This window comes from Denticeps clupeoides, chromosome 2, assembly GCF_900700375.1.
Source record: "Denticeps clupeoides chromosome 2, fDenClu1.1, whole genome shotgun sequence".
NCBI lineage: Eukaryota > Metazoa > Chordata > Actinopteri > Clupeiformes > Denticipitidae > Denticeps > Denticeps clupeoides.
The window spans coordinates 14,479,452-14,504,727 of record NC_041708.1 but is presented as its reverse complement, the minus strand read 5'-3'; the positions used below and the strand labels follow the sequence as shown (position 1 = coordinate 14,504,727).

The 25,276-nt window shown below is 39.9% G+C and overlaps 2 protein-coding genes across 3 annotated transcripts; both read right to left on the bottom strand.

The window, feature by feature from the left end:
* Positions 1 to 1,813: 1,813 nt before the first annotated feature.
* pprc1 (PPARG related coactivator 1) lies at positions 1,814 to 9,962 on the bottom strand. Of its 2 annotated transcripts, none has more exons than XM_028970805.1 (14): positions 9,835 to 9,962; positions 8,372 to 8,509; positions 8,094 to 8,246; positions 7,859 to 7,936; positions 6,057 to 7,761; positions 5,874 to 5,927; positions 4,542 to 4,602; positions 4,327 to 4,397; positions 3,612 to 4,173; positions 3,328 to 3,510; positions 2,673 to 2,745; positions 2,476 to 2,597; positions 2,237 to 2,388; positions 1,814 to 2,133 (listed from the first exon to the last, which is right to left on the bottom strand). In XM_028970805.1, the coding sequence occupies exons 1-14, from the start codon at positions 9,913 to 9,915 to the stop codon at positions 2,033 to 2,035; spliced, it is 3,534 nt and encodes a 1,177-aa protein (XP_028826638.1). In that variant the 5' UTR covers positions 9,916 to 9,962; the 3' UTR covers positions 1,814 to 2,032. The 2 variants fall into 2 exon arrangements, with proteins under 2 accessions (XP_028826638.1, XP_028826639.1); XM_028970806.1 differs by having other exon boundaries at positions 4,327 to 4,394.
* Positions 9,963 to 13,400: 3,438 nt separating this feature from the next.
* Positions 13,401 to 16,090, bottom strand: LOC114784544 (calcium homeostasis modulator protein 1-like). Its single transcript, XM_028970016.1, has 2 exons — positions 15,255 to 16,090; positions 13,401 to 14,281 (listed from the first exon to the last, which is right to left on the bottom strand). The coding sequence occupies exons 1-2, from the start codon at positions 15,801 to 15,803 to the stop codon at positions 13,844 to 13,846; spliced, it is 987 nt and encodes a 328-aa protein (XP_028825849.1). The 5' UTR covers positions 15,804 to 16,090; the 3' UTR covers positions 13,401 to 13,843.
* Between the last annotated feature and the right edge of the window lie 9,186 nt (positions 16,091 to 25,276).

The window sequence follows — 25,276 nt, the reverse complement described above, 5'->3', positions numbered from 1 at the left end:
TCTTTATGCTAGGTAACACAAAGTTGAATACAGTGCCTTGTGTGTAGAGAGAGAGTTTTTTACTCTAATCTCATGGTTTTTACAACATTAAGGTCACCTTTGTGGTAGAGCTCCTTCTGGTTTTGCCTGAAAATTAGCGCTTTAGCCCAGTCTAATGGTCGTTGCTTGTATTCACCGCGTTGACAATGTGTCATGCACTCAGCTTATCTGGTGTGCTTGCTTGGAACATGTAAACAGTGCAAAATGAGAGCTAATAATGTTATGGTCTGTGCTGAAAAACTGTAAAACTGTTAAAGAAAATCTGTAAAAAAAAAACAAACATTTCTCTGCCGGAGGGGGATGTGAGGTGGGCAAATTAACTGAATCACTTCTTAAACAGGTTTGATTCATCCAGAATGCAGTCTTCAACATCGGCTGCAGACACACCTACTCCCACCGCTGTCCCACCTCAGTCAGCTCAGCCACTGAGGTCCTGCGCAGATCAACTGTGTGCAGTGATTGAGCACATTCTCAACCTGAGCCTGGGGAAGAGTTCCAGAGCTTTGAAAATCCTCGTGTGGCACCACTGCCAAAGACTCCATGACCCAAGGACCTCAACAGCTACAGGCCGGTTGCTTGCCTGTGTGAGAACTGGCCCAGTTCCTCTTCACCATCTACACTGCAGACTTCACCTACAACTCCACCAACTGCTTCCTACAGAAATTCTCTGATGACTCTGCAATAGTTGGCCTCATCACAAATCAGGTAAACAGAAAAATGACCAGGGACTTAGTGGACTGGTGCCAGCTACCTCCAGATCAACACTGGATAGACCAAGAAGCTGGTTGTAGACTTCCACGGGCACAAACATCTTCCACTACAACAAAACATCCAGGGTATGGCAACTGAGGCTGTGGAGAGCTACAGGTACCTTGGTGTTCATAAAGGACCAACAACTCTAATGCCCTCTACAGGAAAGGGCAGAGCAGACTGTACCTGCTGCTGAGGCTCAGGTCTTTTGGGGGGAAGGGTCCACTCTTGGAAGACCTTTTATGACTGTGGTGGCCTCAGACATCTTTTATGGTGTGGTCTGCTGGTGAGGTAGTATCTCTGCTGGGGACAGGGAGAGACTGATAGGGAGGGCTTTGTTTAGGATGCCCTCTGGACCCAGTGGAGGTAGTGAGTGACAGGAGAATGTGGCTAAGCTATCATCCCTGTTGGAATACATCTCCCACCCCATGCAGGAGACCCTGACAACACTGAGCAGCTCCTTCAGTGGCAGGCTGCAGCACCCACAATGTGGGACTGAGAGATTCAGAAAGTCTTTCCTGCCAACAGCTGTCAGGCTCTACAACAGCTAACCACACAAACCCAGTAAACAATCTCCACTTCTCTTAATTGCAGTCTATATCTACCCACTCTGTACATATGTAAAATCTTACAAATATTTATTTTATGTATATACAAACATTTTTTTTTTTTTTTTTACAACTCACATTCACAGTTTAATGGAATGGAATGCATGACTTGTGGGACTAATAAAGGATCATGTTATCTTATCATGTGCTTCAAATGTAGACCGATCTTTTGGAAAAAAAAGGACACACTATGTCTGAGAAAGTACCTAAAATTGACAAATTTTAAAAGGTAAGCAACTTGAGTCAGGCCCAACTCACTTTTTGAATCTGAACCCACTAAACCCACTTCAAATGTGTGGGTTTAACTTGACTAGTCATAATTTTAAGATAAAAACACGGTGTGCCCTGTAACAGACTGATAAATCCAGCCATTCTATAGAAAGGTATTAGGAGGAGAGCTGAATGAAATGGTAGAGTCAATGATTAATCAGTTTTATTCATGTTCAATGATACTTTACATTATTGAAGTTGATAAATTATGCAATTTCATCCATCCCAAGCACAGTCTGAACAATTGTTCCATTCATTGATATAATTCTAAAATGCAAACATGAAGAATTGAAAGGCAACAATAAACCAGTCACAGGCTCTGAGGTAATAAATGTTCATCCAAAGCACCCATATCTTCTTAAATGTTACCTCTTCAATTTCTTCTTGGCTTCCTTGAGTAAAGAGTCAAAGTCTAATGATTCATATTTACCCTTTGCAGGTGCTGGATCATACTCTCTACTAGAATCTGAGGGACAAAGAAAAACATTTAACACAAAAAAGAAGACTACCAAATTAATTTTATAAAGGAAAAAAAAAAACAAAAACCTGTGCACATAACAGTTACTCACCGAGATCAGCATAACTAGTCTTGCAGAATTGCCTTCTGCCACCAAAACAGAGATCAAACGGCAACTCATTGGGTTGCCTAAGTTTACTCCCATTCTCTATAGCAGCAAATGCATCTTCGGTGTTGTAGTATGTAATAAAACCATAGTTGTCTCTGAAATTAGGAAAATAAATGTGAGCCATTTGATAAATCCACTTTATACATTTAGACCAACAACATGATCGTATTGTTCATGTGTACCCATGCTCTCTAAAGTGCAGTGTGCATGCTTCAATCTCGCCAAACAATGAGAAGCGCTCTCTCAGCTCTTTGCGAGTCATGCTTCCTTGAATACGACCCACATAAACAATCCTGCGTTCCTCCTGTAAAATGACAAGAGCGAAAATGCATTACAAGCAGTTTTACCATAATTAATAGACAACTTAAAATAAACTTACAATGGCTTTCTCTTTCTGTCTCTTACTTTCCTCATTTCGATCTCCACATTGAGTGTGATAAATTGACTGAGGACTGTCAGAAGAAAGGCATAAAGGTTTCATAAACACAAAAATTTACATGCACACACATTCATGACTGCTTTGTTCACTATAGTCATAACCAAAAGCCAATTCATGAGATGCTCATTAACATGAGTGAATAAGTGTTCAGCAAAAACCTTCAAGACTGTTGAAAATCACTGTTGTTTAATTTAAGATGGTGGAGAAAAGCAAAGAGTTCCCTGTTTTGTAGACTTGTTTGTTCAACTTTTGACTGGTAGTTTACATCATGGGGTGGTAGTAGCCTAGTGGGTAACACACTCGCCTATGAACCAGAAGACCCAGGTTCAAATCCCACTTTCTACCATTGTGTCCCTGAGCAAGACACTTAACCCTAAGTTGCTCCAGGGGGGGACTGTCCTTGTAAATACTGATTATAAGTCGCTCTGGTTAAGGGTGTCTGGCAAATGCTGTAAATGGAAATGTAATGGACATTTCAGAGAACCAAAAATATTTATTTAGCGACCAATAACATTTATCAAATCATACGCTATTAAGTAATTAATGAGCATTAACCACACTCTGGGTGTGGCTATACATCATTCAAGCTGCCCACCTGTAGCCCTTATAACTGTACCATGGCCTTTGAGCTGAACTGAAGCGGGAGCAGGAACTGGACCAGGATCTAGAATGGCTCCAGGACGCAGATTTAGAACTGGAGTACAAATATCGCCTCTGCTGAGGTGGGGAACGAGACCTTGAAGAGCTGGAGCTGCTTCTAGTGTGACTAGAACGATACCTTCACACAGAGAAGGTAGATAATTTATATTTAGAATTTCTACTTTTATGATGAAAAAATAAACAAATTGAAAAAAGAAAGGGGAGGAGGGGGGGAGGGACCTTTTTGTAGGTGGAGAAACTGATCGAGATCTTGACCGGGAATAGGATGTGGATGATGAGGGGGAACTGGACTCTGAGCTGCTGGACCTGGAACCATGTGATCGGATTTGAAAACGCCTCCTCACCCGCCCCCTCTTGAAGCGATCAGGACAAGGTGAATGCAAGAGTTTTCTGGGTTGACCATCCAGGTCATCCCCCTCTAGTCTACAGGGCGAGCTGACAGGGGTCTCCATTAATGAACTGCTCAATGTACGATCATCCAGAGACTCCAAGACCGCATCCCGCAAGATAACTGTTGACAGTGGTGCTGAGGAAGTCTCAAGGGAGGGGCCCTCACATAATGTAAGCTCTGTAGCTTGAGCAGTGATTTCAGGCTGCTGTTCAACAGACTCTTTAGGTGGAATGCAGTAGTCATGATCAAGGGAGAATGGCTGGAAGGAGAAGGGGCTAACTGTGGTCATTTGAATGACTTTTACAGGCACTGTCAGTTTGCTTTCATGGAGGACAGCTGGGATCAGTGGTTTCCACATCTGATGGGGAGGTGTGGCCGGTGGAGTGAGACCTGTTTGGGGTGTAGAAAGGAATCCAATACATTACTTTCCCCATACATTTCACAAACAGTTTTTATGCACTAGACCATGAGGATAATAGTTTTGCTGCATTTACCCTAATTAACAAAAGCAAGGTCTGTATAAAACACATGCTGCCCACTCACCTGCTGAACTGCCCAGCTCATAGATCCGAGCACCTTCCCGTACTTTATAGTCTCTTGCAGCATCAACACTACTAGGAGAAATAAGCAAGTCATAGATTCAGTTCCATGTTTTTCATCCCACTGTCCCAATCCAGTCAAGACTTCAGAAGGTCTTGGCAATTGTGGGTAGATTTTCACAACACACAAAAGGGTTAGAGGACTGCAAGGTAACCCACCTGCAGTTTCCTACAGCAACTGCTCTGCCACAGTCCTCTGCGGAACTGCACTCCTCTTTGGCTGGAAAGAGAAATTGGTCTGATTGTTCCTTGTTTGAGGGCAGTGGGGCTAGTCACAAACTACACCGGCCACTTTATTAGGCACACCTGTCCAACTGCTCTGACAAATTATTGAGGGTTAGGGTTTGCAGTTCAAACCAAGCTTCAGAATGGGGAAGAAATGAGACTTTGAACATGGCATGGTTGGTCTGAGTTCCTCTGAAGTCAGAGGAGAATGGCCCGAGTGGTTTGAGCTGATAGAAAGGCAAAAGTAACTCAAATAACCACTCGTTACAACCAAGGTATGCAGAAGAGCATCTCTGAACAAACAAAACGTTGAACCTTGATGCAGATGGGCTACAGCAGCTGAAGACCAAACCAGGTGCCACTCCTGTCAGCTAAGAACAGGAAACTCATGCAGGCTCACTGAAATTGGACAATAGAAAATTGGAAAAATGTTGCCTGGTCTGATGAGTCTCCATTTCTGCTGCAACAATATGAAAGCATGGATCCATTCTGTCTTGTATCAACGGTTCAGGCTGGTGGGTGGTGTAATTGTGTGGGAGACATTTTCTTGGCACACTTTGGGCATTTTAGTAATAATTGATCATCTTTGCAATGCCACAGCCTACCTGAGTATTGTTGCTGACCATGTCCATCCCTTTACGACCACAGTGTACCCATTTGTCCAGCAGGAATAAAGCTCGAATTATCTCAGACTGGTTTCTTGACTGGCAGGCCAATAGCATACTGTTTAAATTTTACTTCCATTAATGTTTTTTTCTTTATGAAAGGAAACCAAACCAAGAAGAAAATATAATGTTCATAACTAACCAACTGATTTCGATTAAAGCAAAAGCTGTGAAAGGTGTGCTCTGAGACATTGCTTGTGTTCTCATACAACCATTACAAAACGACCAATGAAATTTGGCAAGCATTTTTTTGATTGTGATAAGTTATCAATAGTGCACAATCCAACTACTGTCAAAAGTGCAAGCGGAGTTCTTTTACCCAATACATTTTCCTTGCTAAGAGTCTGTGATCAGCAGAGTACACTGGTATAAACTGCAGCACATCTGCCAAATATTAGGCAAAAACACCAATGACTGATGAAGTGAAAACATGTTAAGATTGTGGTGTTCTAAACCCGCACTCAGTCCACTTACTAGAGTTATTTTATTGCTTAGAAAACAACTAAATTTTAACTAAATGTGAGTGATTAGGATTAAATATGAACTAATACCAAGAATACCTAAACATTGCTTTACATTTAACCCAGTAAGAGTCCCTTACCTTGAGTCTCCTCAAATTGCTCAAGAAGACTAGTTAGGTCAGCAGCTTCAATACCTTTTAAATGGACAAAGCAAAAGCTCCAGGACATATAAAGAATCAGCGCAATATACTTTAGCACCAAATCAACATAGTAACTGGTACCACATTTTCAAAAGTACTAAGACTGTTCAGAGTAAAACTCACCAATTTCATTAGTGACAGAGTGAATGAAGTCTTCAGTTTTCTTTTGTTCAGATGAAACCCTTGTTTGCGCAACAAGCTTCTGGCCAACCAACTGAACAGTCTTTACAGCCAGTCTCTGTGCTGGTTTACCGTTTGAAGTAGGGAAAGCTCCAGGGGAGCACTTTGAGGTGTTGGAAGTTGTTAGTTTCGGCAGTGTACTTCTAGCTGATAAATGAATCTCAGAAACCACCTCTGGCACTTCCTGAACAGGCACAGTTATCGGTGTAGCAACTTTAGTGGCGGTTTCATTCAGATGGACTTTCTCGAATTGGAATTCAGCTTGGAGTTTTAACTTAGCAGCAGACAGTTGGGCAGAGCACCCTTGGGTCTGCTGGTGAGAAGAAAGAACAGTGGTACTTGGTAGTGAAGAATTATTGAAAACAGGTTCTAGTGGCTGGGTAATAGAGGTCAAGCCGGTGTGCATAGTGTCCTGTGATGCAGCAGATTGTGTCTGAGGTTCAGAAGGTACCACTCTACAAGATTTTAAAGGTTGCAAAGCATTTGGTATGGCCATATTAATGGAACTTGTTGCCATAGAAGCAGGAGGAACTAAAAGAGCCTCTGGGGTTGGAGGAGCACCAGGGCCGTTGTGCAACCACACAATTCTTTCAGGATTCTTGCATACTTGAAGTGCACTGGATCTTTGACGTGGATCTCTGGTATTGAGGTCATGCAAGCAAGGGATTGGGAGAAGATCTCGAGGAGGTTCAGGGAGTGTCGGCCACTTGGTGCGGATGTCTTTGGTCTTTGCAACAGGAGCCAGTTTCTTCTGCTGGCGAAAAAGCCTGTACTCTTGGAGACTGAGATGTTTGGGTTTGAGATCGGGCTCACTGGACACAGGGTCTAGACTACAAACTGTTCTAGAATGCTGTTTACAGTCAGAAGATGGCCAGGCAGTGACTTTAGATGAAGGTAAAGATATACCTTCAGCCTCTAGAAAAGATGTTGCAGGTACTGATCTTGGTATCCGTATGGGTGTTGGCACAGGAACCGCTGAAGTTTCAAGTACATTTTGTCTAGGCTCACCAGGTAAGGCAGATATAGATTGCTCTTTGTGCAGATTTTGTGACCTAGGCTCGGTTGCTTCTGTGGGCATGACTGAGACACAAGGTGAAAATGTCACCTTTTTTTTCTTCAATTTATCCTGTGCTTTTTGGAGAGGTCGGCACAAAGGTGTTTTTCTCAGTGAATAACTTCTTAAAATCCTCCTTTCATTCAGTGGTGCAGAAGGAAACACTTGATTTCTCAATTTTCTTTTTGGACAAACCTTTTTTTTTGAGTCTTTTTTGGGACATATGATGACCGCATTCTTCTCTCTGCCACCAACATTAACTGAAGACATGGCAGGCAATGGAGCTAGATGACCAGGACGCTCGTTCTTCACTGGGACACTTAGATCAGATTCTGTAGTGTCACACTCAGCCAGTGGAACAGGGAATCCCAATTCAGGAATGGTTAGGATTGGCTCACCATTTTCTCCCTGATCCACTACCTCCAATAAAATCCCTCCCTCTGAAAGCATCTGCTTGCCAGCCTCTTCCTCAAAAGAGAACACAAGAGACAGAGGCAAACTGCTCCAGTCAAGTGGAATTGGCTCAATCTCTGATATTATAGTCAAGGGCTCTTCATCCTCTCTATCAATTCTCTGTAGTGTAGTGCTCTGTATCTGTAATTCACACAAGCCAATCAAACTGTTAATGAAAAATATCTGGACAATGCTACAACTAATAAAAAATAAATGTACAGTTTGATAGGAGCATTACCTTTTTTGGGCTGTTACTCACTCTGGTGTGGCAAATGGGATCCTTTTTGGGTGGTGACTGGCAGAGCAGTTTCCTTAGCTGGAGGGGGAAGAAAAAAAAATAAAATAAAAAAAATTCAGTTACAAAAACAGACAACCTCTAGCCTTGAAAGGTACATCATTCACAATCTAAAATCCTAGACACACACACTCGGTCATGACAGTCTGGTCCAAATGCATGATAGCTGTAGACTAACCGTTGAGTGCTCATAGGCCTTGTTTCCTGAGAAAAGGTCAGAATCAGGGAGGATATCAAAGGGGGAGATGCTTTCATTATCTACATTGTCAAGCATTTCAGTCAGAGCAGATAGCAGCGTTGCTTCACTTTCCTCATCAATTCCCATTTTGACCTAAAAAAAAAAAAAAGAAGCAAAGTGTGACTATAATAAATAAGTATTCTGTAACAACATAGCGTTTCCACAAATACAATTATCTGGGTTGCTGAATGATTAAGCACATTAAATAAACTGTTTACCTCTCCAGTGGGACAGTCATCAAAGATAGACAGAATTGAAGATTCCAATGGCATGTTGAGGGCATCCAGGGAATCTGAAGATCCCAGGACTTGCTCTTCCATGGTACTGTTACAGAGAGCTTGCTCAAGTGGTTGACTCTGGAGGAGCACGAAAAAAAGAATAAAAACAATAGATTAAATAGTGAAGCCTTCAGGGGTGTTTTTCGATTGGAAAAGGAGTAGAAGATAAGACCAAACTTTGAGACTCCAAGCTATGACAGCACTGTTGTGATTTATTAGTAATGGCAATTTATGCAGGATTAAGAGGCCATGAATTAATTAAGAAATTATGTTAAATTACCTGAGGGGATCAAGGCTTCCTCAGAATATCCATAACCCCCATTTTTATTAAACCACCTTATTTAAGAGAACTTAAAATGCAGTTATTTATATCTGCACTTTAGTTTGTCTTTTAAACATGACATTAAATTAATATTTTGGGATGAAGTAGCAAAGACAAAAAGTTCACAATGCTACAGTAATGCTTGTAAGCAGTGCACAGCCTTGGGTAGTGACGTCACTTCCTCTCTGCGGAACTGAAGCCCACGTGTTGCAGTAAAACAAACTCACCAGAACTAAGGGAAGACCTGGCGGATTTATGCTAAACGTCTTTACTCGAAAATCAAATGCTTAAATCAGCTTGTCATTTACTTAAACTGATTCAACATTTCTAGGCGTACTAAATCAACCCCGAGACGCCAGATATTTATTTAATGGGTAAAGATAACTCACCATGGTTTAAAAATAAATGTAATTCAATTGATTAAAGCGAAAAATAAATACATGGGACAAACTGTATAAATAAGCTGTGAAATTTACAGCTAACTTACCACGTTGTAAACACGTGAGAATCCGGGCAAGACCACACGTGGTCTGATATGACTAACTTAAAATTACACGCAATCTGCTCTTCAAATTCAGGTACGGCAAATGAGTTAATTAAAGAGAACTGAGAAGCCTACACGTTATTTAGAAAAATCGGAAACAAACGTGGCAAACAGAGCGAACGTGTGCACCCTAAACTCAGAGGTTTTGTTTAAAACGACAAAAAGTTAAAGGGAGCCATTATTATTTGCAAAACCACAAAAGCTAAAACAATATTAGAGGCAATAGATTAATAAATTAATAAATATAGTTACAAACTATGGAATAGGTCTTTGAGCCCCACGAGGTTAACAGAAACACACGCGGCACAGACTAAAGTAAATGTACAAACCACACGAAGCTAAGGTTGGAGTTACGCTCAAAGTTAAAAATACCTAAACCCCAAAATATTACCAGCTGCCAAACTTAACTTTACAAAATCACTATACTGCATGCGCATACTTCCCATACACGTGTCAATTCAGCCCTACTCATATACCGGCATGAATTTAAGTGCCAACTAAAGCCTACAAATATAAACTAAGCAGCTGAATCCATACCTCGTCCAAACCGATTGGTGGTAAAAACATAATACCGCAATCGATTAAAACCTTCTCGCCGGTCCCCCACCGAGCCGCCATTTTACGCCCGCTCTGAGTGAAACCGTGAACGCCGCTGCTAGAAAGCCCACTACTGACTGCAAGACACGTGGTATTTGCATCCCCGTATGTTGCCAGATTCTAAATATCGAAGTAGCATACCAGCAGCTTAAAATGATCCTATTTTAAGAAAAATGTTCGTATACACCCTGTTTCCATTTGGACGTTGCTAATAACCCATATCATAAAAGACTGTGCACATTATAGTGTATAATGCAACTTTTACCTACAGAACGTTTGTGAAAACCACCTCTGACCAGAACAGCGCCTCTACCTGTGTGGAGTGCAGAATGAATCCCTACACTGAACAGCCCAGAATATAATTTTCACGTCGCAACAGCGACAGAAGGCTTTAGTGTTTTAACCACGCAGTAAAACTGGGCTCTTTCTCCCATTCGTTTCTTTAAGTCTAACAGAGATGTCGCGTATTCCGTAATTGCAACTCCACCATGCAAAACCACCACTCATCATTGTTTACTTTGCGCGCCACCATGTGTTACATCGTGCACTGCTTGGCTGTAAAGGCACGTGAAGGCTGCACATAAACAAACTAAGTATGGGTACAGAGATCCACCCCCACGAACACTGTCCGGTTCACCTGACTTTTGTTGAATACTAACAGTGAACGTGCCACTTTTTTTTTATTTTATTTTTTTTTGTCCTGCAATTTACTTTTATTTCACCTCTCTGTGGTCATAATGTTATGGCCAATTGATGTATTTGAATGTGAAGGTGAAGTGATCCCAACCAGTCCCACAATTACATCCAGTACATCTTTCTGTTTTACCAAACAACTCATAATAAGCCTGGGAATGCATAAATGAGGTGTGCCATCATGGAACAGAATGTGCTCACTTCGGTTGAACTTAACAAAGAATAATAAACAATAGACAAAATATATGGTTAATAATAAACAATAGACAAAATATATGGTTAACACACATGCCTATGAACCCAGGTTCAAATTCCACTTACAACCATTTTGTCCCTGAGCAAGAAACTTAAACCTAAGTTGCTCCAGGGGAAACTGTCCCTGTAACTATTGATTGTAAGTCACTCTGTATAAGGGCGTCTGATAAATGCTGTAAATGTAAATGTGATTGTTGAACCGAATGTAGAGGTGGCTACCATGGTTCTCATGGTAGTGGTTGACCCCTGTAATACGGTTCCAATCTGTGCTGGGTATAACCTTTCTGATACCCTCATAGGTAGTAAACAGTTCATGCCCATTCTTCTCTAGAACCACAAACACAAAGACTGTGGGTATCTTGGATCTTGGAATAGATGTCTGAGGCTCATTTGACCAGTATGGTTCCAATTTGCGAGTAGCAACGCTTAAGTCACTGCATCAGGAACACAATGATAGTGTTCACCGACACCCATACAGCTTTTAATGACTCTTGCCTCCATATCACTATTGTAATAATAAATCTTTTTGTCCTGTTTTATTTGTACTGACTTACTAGATTTTGTGACTGTTTTAGTCTAAACAATGTATGCAATAAATTTCAGACATCCTTCAGCAAAGTCTATTAGAAACATGATTTTGCAGTGAAATTTACACGTCTGCTACATAAAAGCTGCATTAAAAGCTGTATTATACTGAAAACTGAATTAATTATATAAACCTTTGTTACAAATTCCTGAAAAGATTAATTCTGTTTAAGCTATAATGTCCACCTTAAATCTATTAACTTTTAACTATTAACATTATTCCTTCTGAAAGGAATAAAAGGAATTCCTTCCTTTTATCTGTGTGAAAAGAAACAGCATTGCTTGGTTGTGTGCACAGTCCACAAGCAAAACTATTGAGTCATCTGGTTCCTCCCCAGTAGAGAAAAAACATAATGGAAAACACATGGGGTGACTCACTTTACATGCCCAGAGCAAGGGACAGATTAACTATTAGAGAACCATCCATAGATACCTGAAAGCACAGGATACATTTATTCTATGTATCCTATTCTCTGTATTATCTAAAATGTATGTAAAAGTCTGCACAATTTGACTTAATATTGAACTATGTGAAGTTGTGGTGTGGCAAAGTGGAAAACGTCTGAACAGCTTCTAGAATTATGATTCTATGATTTTTTGAGAAGTGAAACCAGTAAACCAAAAAGCTTTTTATATCAAAATAACATACATGATATGTACATGAGACTCTTATCGGCGATAAAAAAAATATCGCCGTTAATCTATTCACAAAGTTGGGTTGGGAGCTGGTCTATACTACCTACGCAAGCTATTGTGCCGGAGTTAAATGGTTACACTAGATTTATAAATATATTTATTCTTTCTTGTGTCTTTTAGTTTCTTATTACCTAAAGACCTTTATTTTGTTTTCTCTTGGACACATGGCGTGAGCTGTGAGGTGCGTGGGATTTGTGTGCAAAAAGTTATTTCTTTCATTTTAATTAATGTACATATTAGGAATATTTTGCATGAGTGTTATTTTGTGAATATTTTTTTATGTTCTTTTAATACTGTATATTGTAGAGAGAGGTGCAGAAAGACGCGATGTTCTGACGCGACCTTGCTTTTTGTACAGAATACACTTTGCACAGAAAATCTCTTGGGTGTCAGCTCATCATTTGTGGTTCAAGAAACGAAGTTACACAACGCAGAAGAAGAACCGCTACACTATGATGACTTTCACCTTGATATTTTAGCGCGGATGTATACCTAGCCGAATTGCACTGTAGGGGGCGAGAACGAGTCTTCGAACTGTGAAATTACCACATCAAACGTGACGTGGTAACATGGATGCAGCTATTTAACTGAATAAACAGTTGGTAAACACAAGTACATCTTATTTTCATCACCAATTATCATAGTAGAACAGCTTTCTCAAGCAGTTTGTGATGCATTTTGGAAACAGGAGATGAGCCCCTGGTCTAATGCGCCACCTGGCTTGAGAAACCCGTTCTCAAAGACTTACTTTTAGTCATTATTTGGGTAGCACACATATTCTGAATGTCTTCAGCAGAATTCAAATGAGCCAGATTAATCTAGATTAATTCCAATATTACAGTGAGATTCATCTAGATTAAGAAAATTAATCTATGCCCACCTCTAATATATATATATATATATATATATATATATATATATAGAGAGAGAGAGAGAGAGAGAGAGAGAGAGAGAGAGAGAGAGCGAATGTGTTATCTCCTGAAGATATGTCAGTGCTCATTGCAAACTAATCAGCTGTATTTATATATTAAAACACAAATGTTACATTTCTTATCACAATACATTTTATATACTATGTATAGCAAATAGAATGTATAATACGATGTAAAGCAATTAGCAATTTAGTGAGTGCATTAAGTTGTGTTGTGCATTATATCTAAATGTAATTTACTTTTGGTACAATAAATCACATTAGGACAGAATTTAAGGCACACAAAATCCCACACATGAAACAACTTAATGCATAATGCATCTTAATTCACATAATTGTTGGGGGTGATACATGTGTTTCTGTTTGATCTTTCTTTACTGGACATATCAATCATAAGTCTCAAATCAATCATAAGTCTTAATGTCTCATGATAATGTTATTATAAAAATGCTGCAAGCTATCCATTTCTAGGCTTTGAGGCACTATGTGACATGAAAACAGCTCCTCTGGGAAAAAGTTGATTTATAGACATTAATAATATTAAGTATCAATAGAATATACATTATAAAAGAATCTAATAACTTTTCATATTAAAAGATAAACTGTTTGAAAAGTCTATGATTCCATAGTCACACATGGAATAATCAAGTTTATTGAAGTTAAGAACAGCCCTTAAAGTAGATAAAGTAAATAAAGTAGACAAACACACTAATATGACCAGAGGTGTAAAACAAAACACAAAATATGTAGTACATTTAGAAATATATAACTGTAAAGTTCTGACATCACTCAGCACCCCAAATGTTTGCATGTCTGCTTGTGGTGTGTGCTCTTGGTTTGTGAATCACGAGTCAGGTTTAGTGCAGGCTTGCATGTGTGCCAGTTCCACAGTACTTTATTCACGTCTTCTTCTGCATGGATTCCAAGGAGCTTTTCCTCGTCACACTTGTCCCCATCATCATCATCATCATCTTTCTTGTGCTTCTTGTTAAGTTTCTCACCATTGAAAATTTCTCCACTAATACTGTGGAAGTACCGTTGAATGCCGATTTTGGCAAAGCTCTTGGCATGATCCTTGCACATCTGGTCAAATATTTTGCGCTCTGTGTCAATATAATGTGACCAGTATTTGGTTTTCAGGAAAATTGCTTGCGAGAAGCAAGGCCTAATAGCTCTTGCTGTAAAAGCCAGACATGTAATTAGCATTAGAAACATCCAGCCACAGGCCTGTGTGAGATATAAAAAACATTTACACAATGTAATTTAATATATAAAACATTACATAGATTACATGTCTTAAATTAGCATTTTCACGGAGTAAGGCCACAAAGCCTAATATGATACATTTACACCTATTCTGTTGTGCACTCAGTGTACCTGAATGAGGGTCATGCTATTTCCTCTTTGTGAATGGTTAATCCAGGGCTGTGTTTATGTCTTGCTTCATCTATTTATTTACAGTGGGTACAGATAGTATTCAGTATTGTTATTTTAAAGTGAAAGAGTTGGAGTGTATTAGTGTTCTGTCCTATGTAGTGTTGAAGGAGATCCAATTTGATCAGCCGATCAACTGAGTATCTCGGGAGAGACAAAAGGGTGCTTCTACTAAATCCTGAGCTAAGGGTCTGAATACTTAATTCAGACCCTTAGCTTAGCATATGATATTTCATTTTTTTGTTTTGTGGTATAAATAAATCTGCAAAAATGTCTACACTTCTGTGATTTTCTGTCAGTATGGGGTGCTGTGTGTACATTTAATTAGGAAAAAAAAAAACTGATTTTAGCAAATAACAAAGAGTGAAATTTAAGGGGGTCTAATACTAAATGTATGCAAATAATTTGACCTTACAGTGTTTAGACTAGTGAACAATCACTACACGCCCAAGTAGAGTTGTATTATATAACAAATGTTGTTGCCATGCAATACGAATGGTACTGGTCTGCTGTTTTGTATGCAGACATATCCATAGAAAATGTGGTAGTCTGTTCATCTTCTTGTTCCAGGTAGAGGGCACAAACCAAAATATTATCAGTCAAATGTTTCTCTGCTACATTTGGTACTTGCTTTACTAATAAGACAAAGTCACAGCCTTATTTGATTTATATGCCATTGTAATTAATTGCAAGCCCCTTCAAAAACTAAAGGCATATGCCTTATTTATGTGTTTGTTGATTTTTGTGGCTCATTTGGACCGCTTACCTGAGAAATGCATCGTATGTATCTTGATGCTGCTTCTCTGGCAATAACATCATGGCCATCAAATACATCTTTGCATGGGATTCTTGCCAGCAGTCTGGACAGTTCACGGTCGGGCAGATGTTCATGACTGTGGTTGCGGAACTGGTGCAGATCAAAGCGGGCACTGAAAGCGCACAAAAAGCTCTTTCCATCTAGCAGTGTCACAGAGATCCAGACAGCAGGCGCAATCAAGGAGCGCTGAGTGATTGAGCAGAGCATGTATCTCAGCACCTTTGGGTCTTTATCCCGCTTACCTGCTGGCCGTTTCCATTCCTCGGTCAGCATTGACACATTGTTGTTCAAAACAAATCCTAGCATGAAGAACCAAATTGGAGGAACCAATAGTATCCCAATGCCATATGCATAGTTGTACTCTGGTAGACAGGGGCAGGTGAATTCAAAAGACGTGTAGAGCTGTGCACTTGCCAGAGCCATGATTCCACAAAGGCCATTCATGAAGGATTCTTGGTTGGCCTGCAGAAACTGGAACAACAGCCGCAATTTATCCATCTTCAAGGTCCCAGCTTCAGTAAGCGTTTAGAATTGTGAGTAAGTAGTGAGACAGGACAAAAAAGGACAAAAATATAGGCTGTCAAGTCCCATAAATCTTTCACTGCGATCAGTCTTAGTCCACAGCACACACTGAAAATCCCCAGACTTTTCATGAATAGCTCCTCCCAGTCGAAGTCTCTCCAACTTGTACAGAAAGAAGGTTCTCATTTTTTGTCACCCGTATTGCATGTTCAAATTCTGTAAGATGAATAGAACTCTTTCATGTACTCTTTATTGTACATGAAACCGGTTAGATGGCATTCATTATGTATTGTTGCTGAGTAATGCCCTTTAAAAATACAGTGTTAAAGATGTTAATCATAATAATAGAAGTAGGATAAAGCTCCATGTAGATATATATATGGGAAAAGATTATAATGAATCAAACAACAAATGTAAAAATATAAAAATAATGTATGTTTCACATTGGTTTTGAACTAAGAGCTAGAATAAAGACAGGTGCTCAACCAAACCAAAATTGCTTATTTGCTTTTTGTGAGTTTTTGAAAGGAATGTAGTCTTAAACTTTTGAAAGCTTCACATTTGTGACATTCAGGAAATACATACAAAACACATTACCATGAGTTCATTGCTAAACTCCTGTTTGCATTTGCATCTCTGGAATGTCCCTTTCGAGTTCTGCAGGGTGAGTGAAGTGACATGCAAAACTAAAAGCAAATCTCATCCTAGTCAAATGCTGTGAGGTTCAGTCAACAACATGTATTAAGATTAAAGACTTTGATGACATTGTACAGTCATACTTAGTACAATAGTACAGTGAGATCAGTGATCTGCCCAGCGAAATGCCATAAAAAACCTGACTCTCCATAAAATGTTAAAATGTTCCTAACATCTAAACATTACCTTTATTATAGCAATCATATTTTTATACATACTTCAAGTTGACTTCACTTGAGTTGTAATGAACTGCCAGATATACCACTACTTAACCAGGTACCCCAAAATATACAGTATAATATAGTTACCTCTTTTTTTAAATGCTGTTATTGTCATTGTGATACACAGCACAGCACATGGTGCACACAAGGCACACAAAATGTCCTTTGCTCTTCACTCTGCTTGAATTATAAGAATGTTTTCAGCAAAACCTTCATGTGTCACATGACGCTCCTCACCAACTTTATGTTATAGGAATGGGAAGACATTGACAGGTGATTCCTGTTCTGTTTATTCAATACGTCTCTCACTCCTCACTGAGTCATTTAACTAGTCATTCAACTCACTTCAACTCGTCTCAAGATCACCTCAACTTGATTCAGCACCTTAAGTATGCTTGATCCTTCTCTACCTTTTCTAAACGTGTCACAACAGCAGATTACTGCATGATGCAGAAAAGCTAACCCATGCCTTAATTATGTTAATGTCATGGGGAAGGCCACAGACATGTTGGGAGGCAGATAGGGAGGTGATAGAGGGATGATGACGAGGGGGGGGTGGAGTTAGACAAGAGTGCCTTCCACAGCAGAGACACATGAAAAACAGTACTGACTCTCATTGCGCAGGGAATGGACACCTGGTAGGCAACAGGGTTTACTCAATGGATGAAGCGGAAGAGTCCAGCTTCTTGGCATAAGACAGCATTGGGAGACCCAGTGTGAACACCCAGTCCTGGTCCCCCAGATTGAAGCTCAGAGGCATCTGTGGACTGTGATTGCCGCCCAACCCAGGTCCCCATGCATGAGGGCCTAGGTGTTGTGCAGATTTCAGATCTGGAGGTTGACCTTCGTCGGCCCCTCTGGCATGGTCTGCGTTTCATTTTTTTAAATCTTTAAGCCATTTTGGCTGTGTTGAATGAATATTGTGGTGTCTGTTTCTTACAATAGCATAAAATGGCTAAGCTACAAGAAAAATGATGTATTAGTTCTTAGACGCAGAAAACGTAAAAAAAAAATTCTTAATGTAAATGCAATCCTTAATTTTGGTGGTGCAATTTTTTGCTTCTCAACACATGCAGTAAATTTGAACATGTTTTAATTATAAAGAGGCTTCCTAATGACATAATTAGGGCGCTTTCCATATGAAATTATTGGTTTATGTGAATATTGATGTTGGACTGATGGAGTGTGTGAGGTGTGTTCAAAAGTCTTTTTTCAGGTCACTCTCTGTGTTATAAACTAAAATCAGTATTAGAAGATGGACCTGCAGTCTTGCGTTGGGCTGCTCATTTTGGCTGATGTTTGCAGGTCAAGAAACAAATTAAATGCAAAGGAGGTGTTGACAACCTTGAAAAGGTAGGTGCCATTATGAATCAATTATGCATTTGTTTACATTCTTTTCTCAAAGACAATATATATAATAAAATTAGATAAAATAAATCTAATATGTCACTTAACCTAATTTACGTAGTTTACATTTTGGCATTTGGCAGACGCCCTTATACAGAGCGACTTACAACATGCTTTCATGTAACCATCAATGAAGTAATCAGTTCTGTTTCACTAGGACTCAATCCATGAATACAGTAATTTTATTCACTCTGTTTTAGTTTATCTCGCATAAGTCAGACTATAAGAAAGTTACAAGTTAGTCTAAATTGTCTATAGTTATTTCAAGGTTGTGTGCAGTTGTAGAAAGAGAGATCAGAGTTTTGCCTGCCATCCAAGATGAAATGTCAGTTAGACATGCAGAGAAGATCAGTTGTGTGTCGTCTGCATAGCAGTAGTAGGATAATGACCTCACCAAGTGATCTCGTATAGAGGGAGAAAAGGAGAGAACCATGTACTGAATCCTGAGGGACACCAGTGGTCTAAGTCACTTAGTAAGACCGCTCATTAAGGTAAGAATGAAACCATTTCAATGCTGAGCCCCAAATTCCAGGTCACGTCAAGATGGACAGGTCAACTGTATCAAATGCTGCAGAGAGGTCAAGGAGAATAAGAACAGATAAGAGTTTTGCTGATCTAGCCACATGTAGCTTCTCACAAACAGCAAGAAGGGCTGTCTCTGTAGAATGACCTGCTCTGAATCCAGACTAGTTTGGATCAAGGAGGTTGTTGTGAGACAGATGAAGTGATAGCTGATTGTAGACACAGCACTCAAGGACTTTAGAAAGAAATCAGAGAAAAGACACCTGTAGCTGTGTCTGCAGGATCAGTGGTGGGTTTCTTTAGAATTGGAAGAACCCTGGCTGTTTTAAAGACAGATGGTACATGACCAGATGTAATTGAACCATTCATGATCAGGAGAGATTGTTAGGAGGTTTTTTTTGTTGTTGTTAGGTCTGTTTGCACCCACTCCGCCAGGAGGAGAACAAATTCGTGGTCACTTGCCCTCTTCCACAACCTGGTTGATACTTCTCCTTAAAATACTTCCCTTCCTGCCTGTCCCAGCTGGTTCCTCATGCCTTCCAGGTTGCTCTATGGCGCTCCACCCCTCTGGAGGCGGACGCCCGGCCCCGACCACCCAACGAAAATCCACGTCATCGTTGCTTTCGTCATCCGTGTCCTCCCACCAGTGACTCCGAGGGTCGTCCACCCCTTGGACATCCTGGACCCAGGGCGCGATCAGCTCCCACGGGCCATTCTGCACTGGAGGAATGCCTCCGTTGCCGCTTCCAGGGTTCGCTGACTTCATCACGCGGCGCCGCGTGCCATGGCTCGCTGGGAAGAAAGCGCTCCACCAGAACGGGTGACGCGTCTCTCTGCTGGCATCCCCTTTCATTGCGCCTGACTGCGTCTTTCCTGGCGCTCCTTCTCTCCCTTCTTCCTCTGCACTCTCTGGAGGGATGGCATTCTGTCATGCTGGCGAGCTGACGGGGGAGGGAAGCGCAGAGGCGGGACATTTGGGAAACAAGGATTTATTAATAATAATAAATAAACACAAATAAACGCGGCTCGGTGGCCCAAAACAGTTGAACTTAACAGGGGAAAACACGAACAAGCCCGCGGGGCTAGAAATACACATTAACAGAAACAGGTCAAGTTCACACACTCAAGAGTCCACAAAAATGCCGTCCCTGCAGAAGGGGAGGAGTTACAGACTTTTAAACGCTGTCAGAATTGACCCCAGCTGGCAACCTCACCTGGAGCCAATCCTGACAACATGATAAGTTATGGACCCCGTTAACAGTTATAGAAGTAGCAACTGATTACCAAATTGTCAAACACCAACATATGTACTCTTGAACTAAAACACAGAAATTAATCTAAAACAAAGCGTGGTAGTAACAAGCCCATAATAATAAGATAAAATGACAAATGGCAAGAATGTGACTAATATAAACAATTAATAGTGGGTACAAAAGCTCTTTAGAACCTTGACGACATTCGGAAACCTGTGCTAGCAAGAAAGGGAATTAAGCTCCTGCATTTCTGAGGGGCCAAAATAGAATGTATTACTGATTACCCATGGCAGCACATTCTACAACACTAAAGATAGTATGAATAAACATTCACATAGTTGAAACAGAGACACAAAGCTTTAACTACATATGAAATGTGATTACTGTCAAAATGTCTTTCCAGCATTCCTTCATGTATGCTTACAGATATACAAGCATTCTAAAATCATAAGGTTACCAGTTTGAATCCTGGTCTGCCAAGGTGCCATTGAGATGCCACTGAGCAAAGTACCATCTCCACACACTGCTCCCTGGGGACCTGTCATGACTGCCCAATACTCACCAAGGGAACACATTTTGTTTTGTGCACCGTGTACTGTGCTGCAGTGTTTCACAATGACAATCACTTCACTTTCACTTGTTATCCTGTACAATTAGAACCAATTAAGTTCCAAGTGGCATTTAAACCAGATCATCAGTCTCCAACCCATTTCTCCACTGAGAAGAGTAAAGGTCATCACAAGAAGAATGAGTAATAAGTTAATTCATGCCATTTTATTGGCACAATGTCACGGTCACCTCCTGGCACCTATGGATCATGAGATGGTGCCACATCCTTATCTGTGTCTGTGTACTAATTACCCATTGACTCCAGTGTGTCATGATCAAGTCCGGAACGGACAACTCAGGGTAGGGGATTCGGACTGGAGTTTCATGTTCCTCCTGTGTTGCCAAGTTTCCTGATTGCCCTCACCTGTGTATGACTGTATAAAGCTGCTCTGTTTGTCTCTGTTCGCTGTTGGGTCATTGTTACTTGATGTCTCCCTTATCCTGTTCACCATGTATTAAACCCATGTTTCGTGACATCATGCGTATGCATCCTCGTTCCTAGTCATGTCCAACAATCATGACAGAATGACCAGATTTGGAATGGGCCAATGCCGACTGGCATGTCGGGAGTCGTGCCTAGGCGGGAGGGTTCCGTCATGATCTGGTCCAGGAAGGGCAACTCCGGACTGGAGTTTCATTTTCTCCCTCTGTTGCCAAGTTTCCTGATTGTCCTCACCTGTGTATGATTGTATAAAGCTGCTCTGTTCATCTCTGTGTGCGGCCGGGTCATTGTTACTTGATGTCTCCCCAGTCCTTTTCTCAATGTATTAAACCCCTGCTTTGTGACATATACGTCCTTGTTCCTCGCCATGTCTAGCCATCCTGACACAGTGCAGTACGTATTGTGATCCACATATAAAAGCTACAGTAGTTCAGATTGGCCCTCAGTTTTTGTTTATGTTCTGTTTAAGTTGAACAAGTTGATCTGCCAGCCAGCTGTTCCTGAGGTGCACCCAATCAATTATGTATGGTAACTGCGGAGTATTGTTTACAGTCAGCGTTTCAGTCCATATCAATTGTGTGTGTTGTCTACTTTTGAGGCCCGTTGTATGAGTGTAACCGTAATTTAAAACTGTCATGGAATCTTGTTCCATATTTTAGGGATCTATAAGCACATGCTTCTGTTTCCTGTTGATCAAAGAAATCATGCTAGTGGTACTTCTACCCATCCGATCCACCAGGAGTGTCACGACTGAGGAAAGAAGGAAGTGCACAGATGGGACATTGTGAATAATGGGATGTATAACTGTCTTACTGTCGGTGTGGGGGTGTCACCAGACCCCTCATGGCTCACCACCTTTTGCGTCCATTGGGTCAAGTAGGCCCCTTGTCCTGCCCGACAGACCCTTGGCTGGACCCTCTTGCCACCCTGGGGACGCTTTGGTATTCAGCTTCCCTGGAGGCAGACCCAGGCCTGCCCTCCTCACCTCACACACACACACACACACACACACACACACACACACACACAGAACAGTGGGTCCTCTGGCATATAAGTTTTACTTATTGCCTTGATGAACATTTTCAATATTAATTTATTTTACATTTTTAATCTCCCCATGTATGTATGTAATCAAAAACAATTTTTTCCCAGTGGAATCATATGGACAGATCAGTTATTTGATTTAAGAGCTTTATTTATGTTTGTATCTTTTTGGCCTAAAACTTTTTTGTTATCCTTTATTTAGAGGTCTTACTCAAGTTTCTTTTTACATTATCATTCCATTCAATTTTTGTAAAACAAACATTTAATTTAAAATGTAAACATGCGACCCAATTGCCTTGTTGTTTGTTCCCTCACCAGTGAATTTTGGCCCAGTCTGTTCAGTATGCTATAATGCTAGGAAAAGAGGAATGGAACCTTTCCAGAATATAACTGCATTAGCATACACCCAGATCAATAAAAAAATGGCTTCAACTGAAGAAAATGTTTTAGAATAGACTGGACAGAGCCCGAAGATGCTTTACGCTTCGTATTGTTTATATAATAAATATTTATTAGTATTAGTATTTCTCATACCACTTCTATGCACATGATACTCAACTTATAGTCTTTCAATCTAATGCACCCTTTGCACTTTAAGATGGCTTATGATGGTATGTAACTTAGCTGATAGTCTTGGTTGAACAGGAGTTGTCGAATTAACCCTTGTGTCCCTTTCCTCATGAGTACAGTCTCGCCATCTTTGTGTACAAAAATGTACACAGAAAAGCTGCCATAAAATACATCAATATTTACAAAATGATCATTTAACCATTTAAATACCAGTTTAATCATTTGAATCGCTGATTATTAAAAACTACATATTTTCCATATAATAATTTTTTTATGTAGTACCACATTTAATATTTTTGCACCCTCTCCTACTCTTTGTGTACAAAAATGTACATGCACAAAATCTGCCCTAAAACAGCCCTTTAGAAAATTATAAAACATTCAGTAATTTTCAGAAGTGTAACCCTTTAAATATCAGTTTAATAATTTGTTGAAAACGTTGAAAAATTATATTCAGCTGTTTAATGCAATAAAATGGTATTTCTTTCGTGAAATTCAGCAGTGTCAAATGCGTTTTGCACATGGGGTTTCAACGTGGAAGCTGTGCCAGCGCCATGGATAGCCACACCACGGCACACAAGAGGTATCTACTGCATTATAACGATTAAGTAAACATTCTTTCATTTGTCAGCATAATTTATTTCCAGCTCACCTTTTGCATAAAGATCATAGTAAATAGTAATACAGATACAGATCTGACATGTACTTCCAAATGTGGCCTCTGGGTGGGAGTAGACGATAAGGTTTGTTCTGTTGTATTGCACTTCAAAAAACCTGTTTCAGCCAACTTGAATTTCTTAATATGAAATTCACTTTTATCTAGTTATATTATTGTTACCTTATAGACTTAAGAATACTCTAAATCCACTCTAGTGGCCGCATTTATCCCCATTTTTTCAACCACACATTCAGTTGTCTTTTCTACTTCATTGTAAATAAAAAGCATCCAAACAATGCTTTCTCTTTTTCTTTCAGCCATCTGCTAACACAGGTATTTAAAATCTAAATAATGCCACAAATGGTGATTTAGGAAGTGACGTCACCTCTGTGACTGGACGTCACCTCTGACACAGGAAATAAAAAAATACTGCATAAAAATAATAACGCCTGATTAGCAGGTTCAAATGGCTCCCAGCTGTTTCCAATGGAGCGGGAGTCATCAGGACCTGTTAAATGCAGTAGATATGGCAGCTGCATTGAAGTGGAGACTTTATGTTGTGTTGTTTTCTCCTGACAGATTAGCTTTGTGTCATATTTAATCATATTTAATTTTAAAATGTTTGGTTTCTGAACCTTTGTCCCCTATGCACCCCAAGATGACAATAGTGCTAGAACTGTGAAACAATGTTTATAGAAGAACTATTTGAAAAGCAGTGGTTATTTACAAGCACACAGTTGAAAAAGGCAATGTTCTGTCTCTTTGTCCTTTCCTATCACAAATACAGGACAACCTGGTAATATATTGCTGGTCTTCATAAGAAAAAATGCTTATTTACAAATGAATTACAAAAAAATTATTTGCACTCATTACAATCGGATTACAATTACAAACATTTTCATATACAGAATTGTACAACAGCAACACAAATGTAATTCCTTCATCATGTAACAAATCATGTGCTTATATGTTCAACTTATAACTTAAACCTTCCCATCTGGCATGATAGGGTGAGGTCAATTGATGGCCAGGTCAGTTTTTCCAGGGTTTCCAAATTGTTCTGTGATGAGAGGTGAAGTAGAGTGTTCTGTAGGTGTGACCAGCTTTGCTGGTGGATCAGTGAAAAATTGTAACCACATCCCTTGAAAAAGTGAAATCAAAGGCCAAAGGAAGTGAGTTATTCACTAAGATCCCAGCATTACAATTTGACTCTTAATTTCAATACACTATTGTGTCTGCAAGAAATACTTCACTTATTACAGCTGGTAAGAGTTACAGTAATGCATACCAGGAAGTTCTCACTGGATGGTTACAACATTTCTGGTTCTGCACTGGTTCTGGTTGTCACTGGAACCATTACTCATGAGTATACACAGGGTCTGTTTCCACACTTTAAAGCAGGCCTTTATTTCAAAGTCCTGCTTGTGTGAAATGCTTTGGCTATGGTATAGGTTACAACTCTAGACAGCTAAACCTTTTCAGTCTATTCTTCTGCAAAGACCTACAATATACAGAGATGTAAAAAAAAATATTGATAGCCTGAGAATGGAATATTTAAAGAACATATTAGTCCTATATATTGGGAAAATATGTTCTGTACACAAGATTTTTTACTACATTGTATCTTGCTGTACTTTAAATTGTGCTTGAGAGACACATCAACCGGAATCAAATTCCTTGTATATGTTCGCTCACGTTATTGACCAATAAAGACAATTCTGATTCAAATTTTTGAATAAGATCCCTATTCTACCTCTTATCTATAAACAGTCTATTTACGTTGGCGTCCAGTCTATATCACCTCAAAGAGTCTAAAGACTACTAACCTCAGGTATAAGCACAACTTCCTGTCTTCTCTGAATAACTTGCCTCTCCAATAAGTCCTCCATTCTGATCGCCTCAGCTTTTATGAGCACCATCAGTGGTAAGTGAGCACCATTTAAGTCAAGCAGTGATACAGACACTTTGATGTAAATGATGATCATTAGGCTGCCTTGTGCTCTGTGCTGAGTGGCTTTCCATCTGTT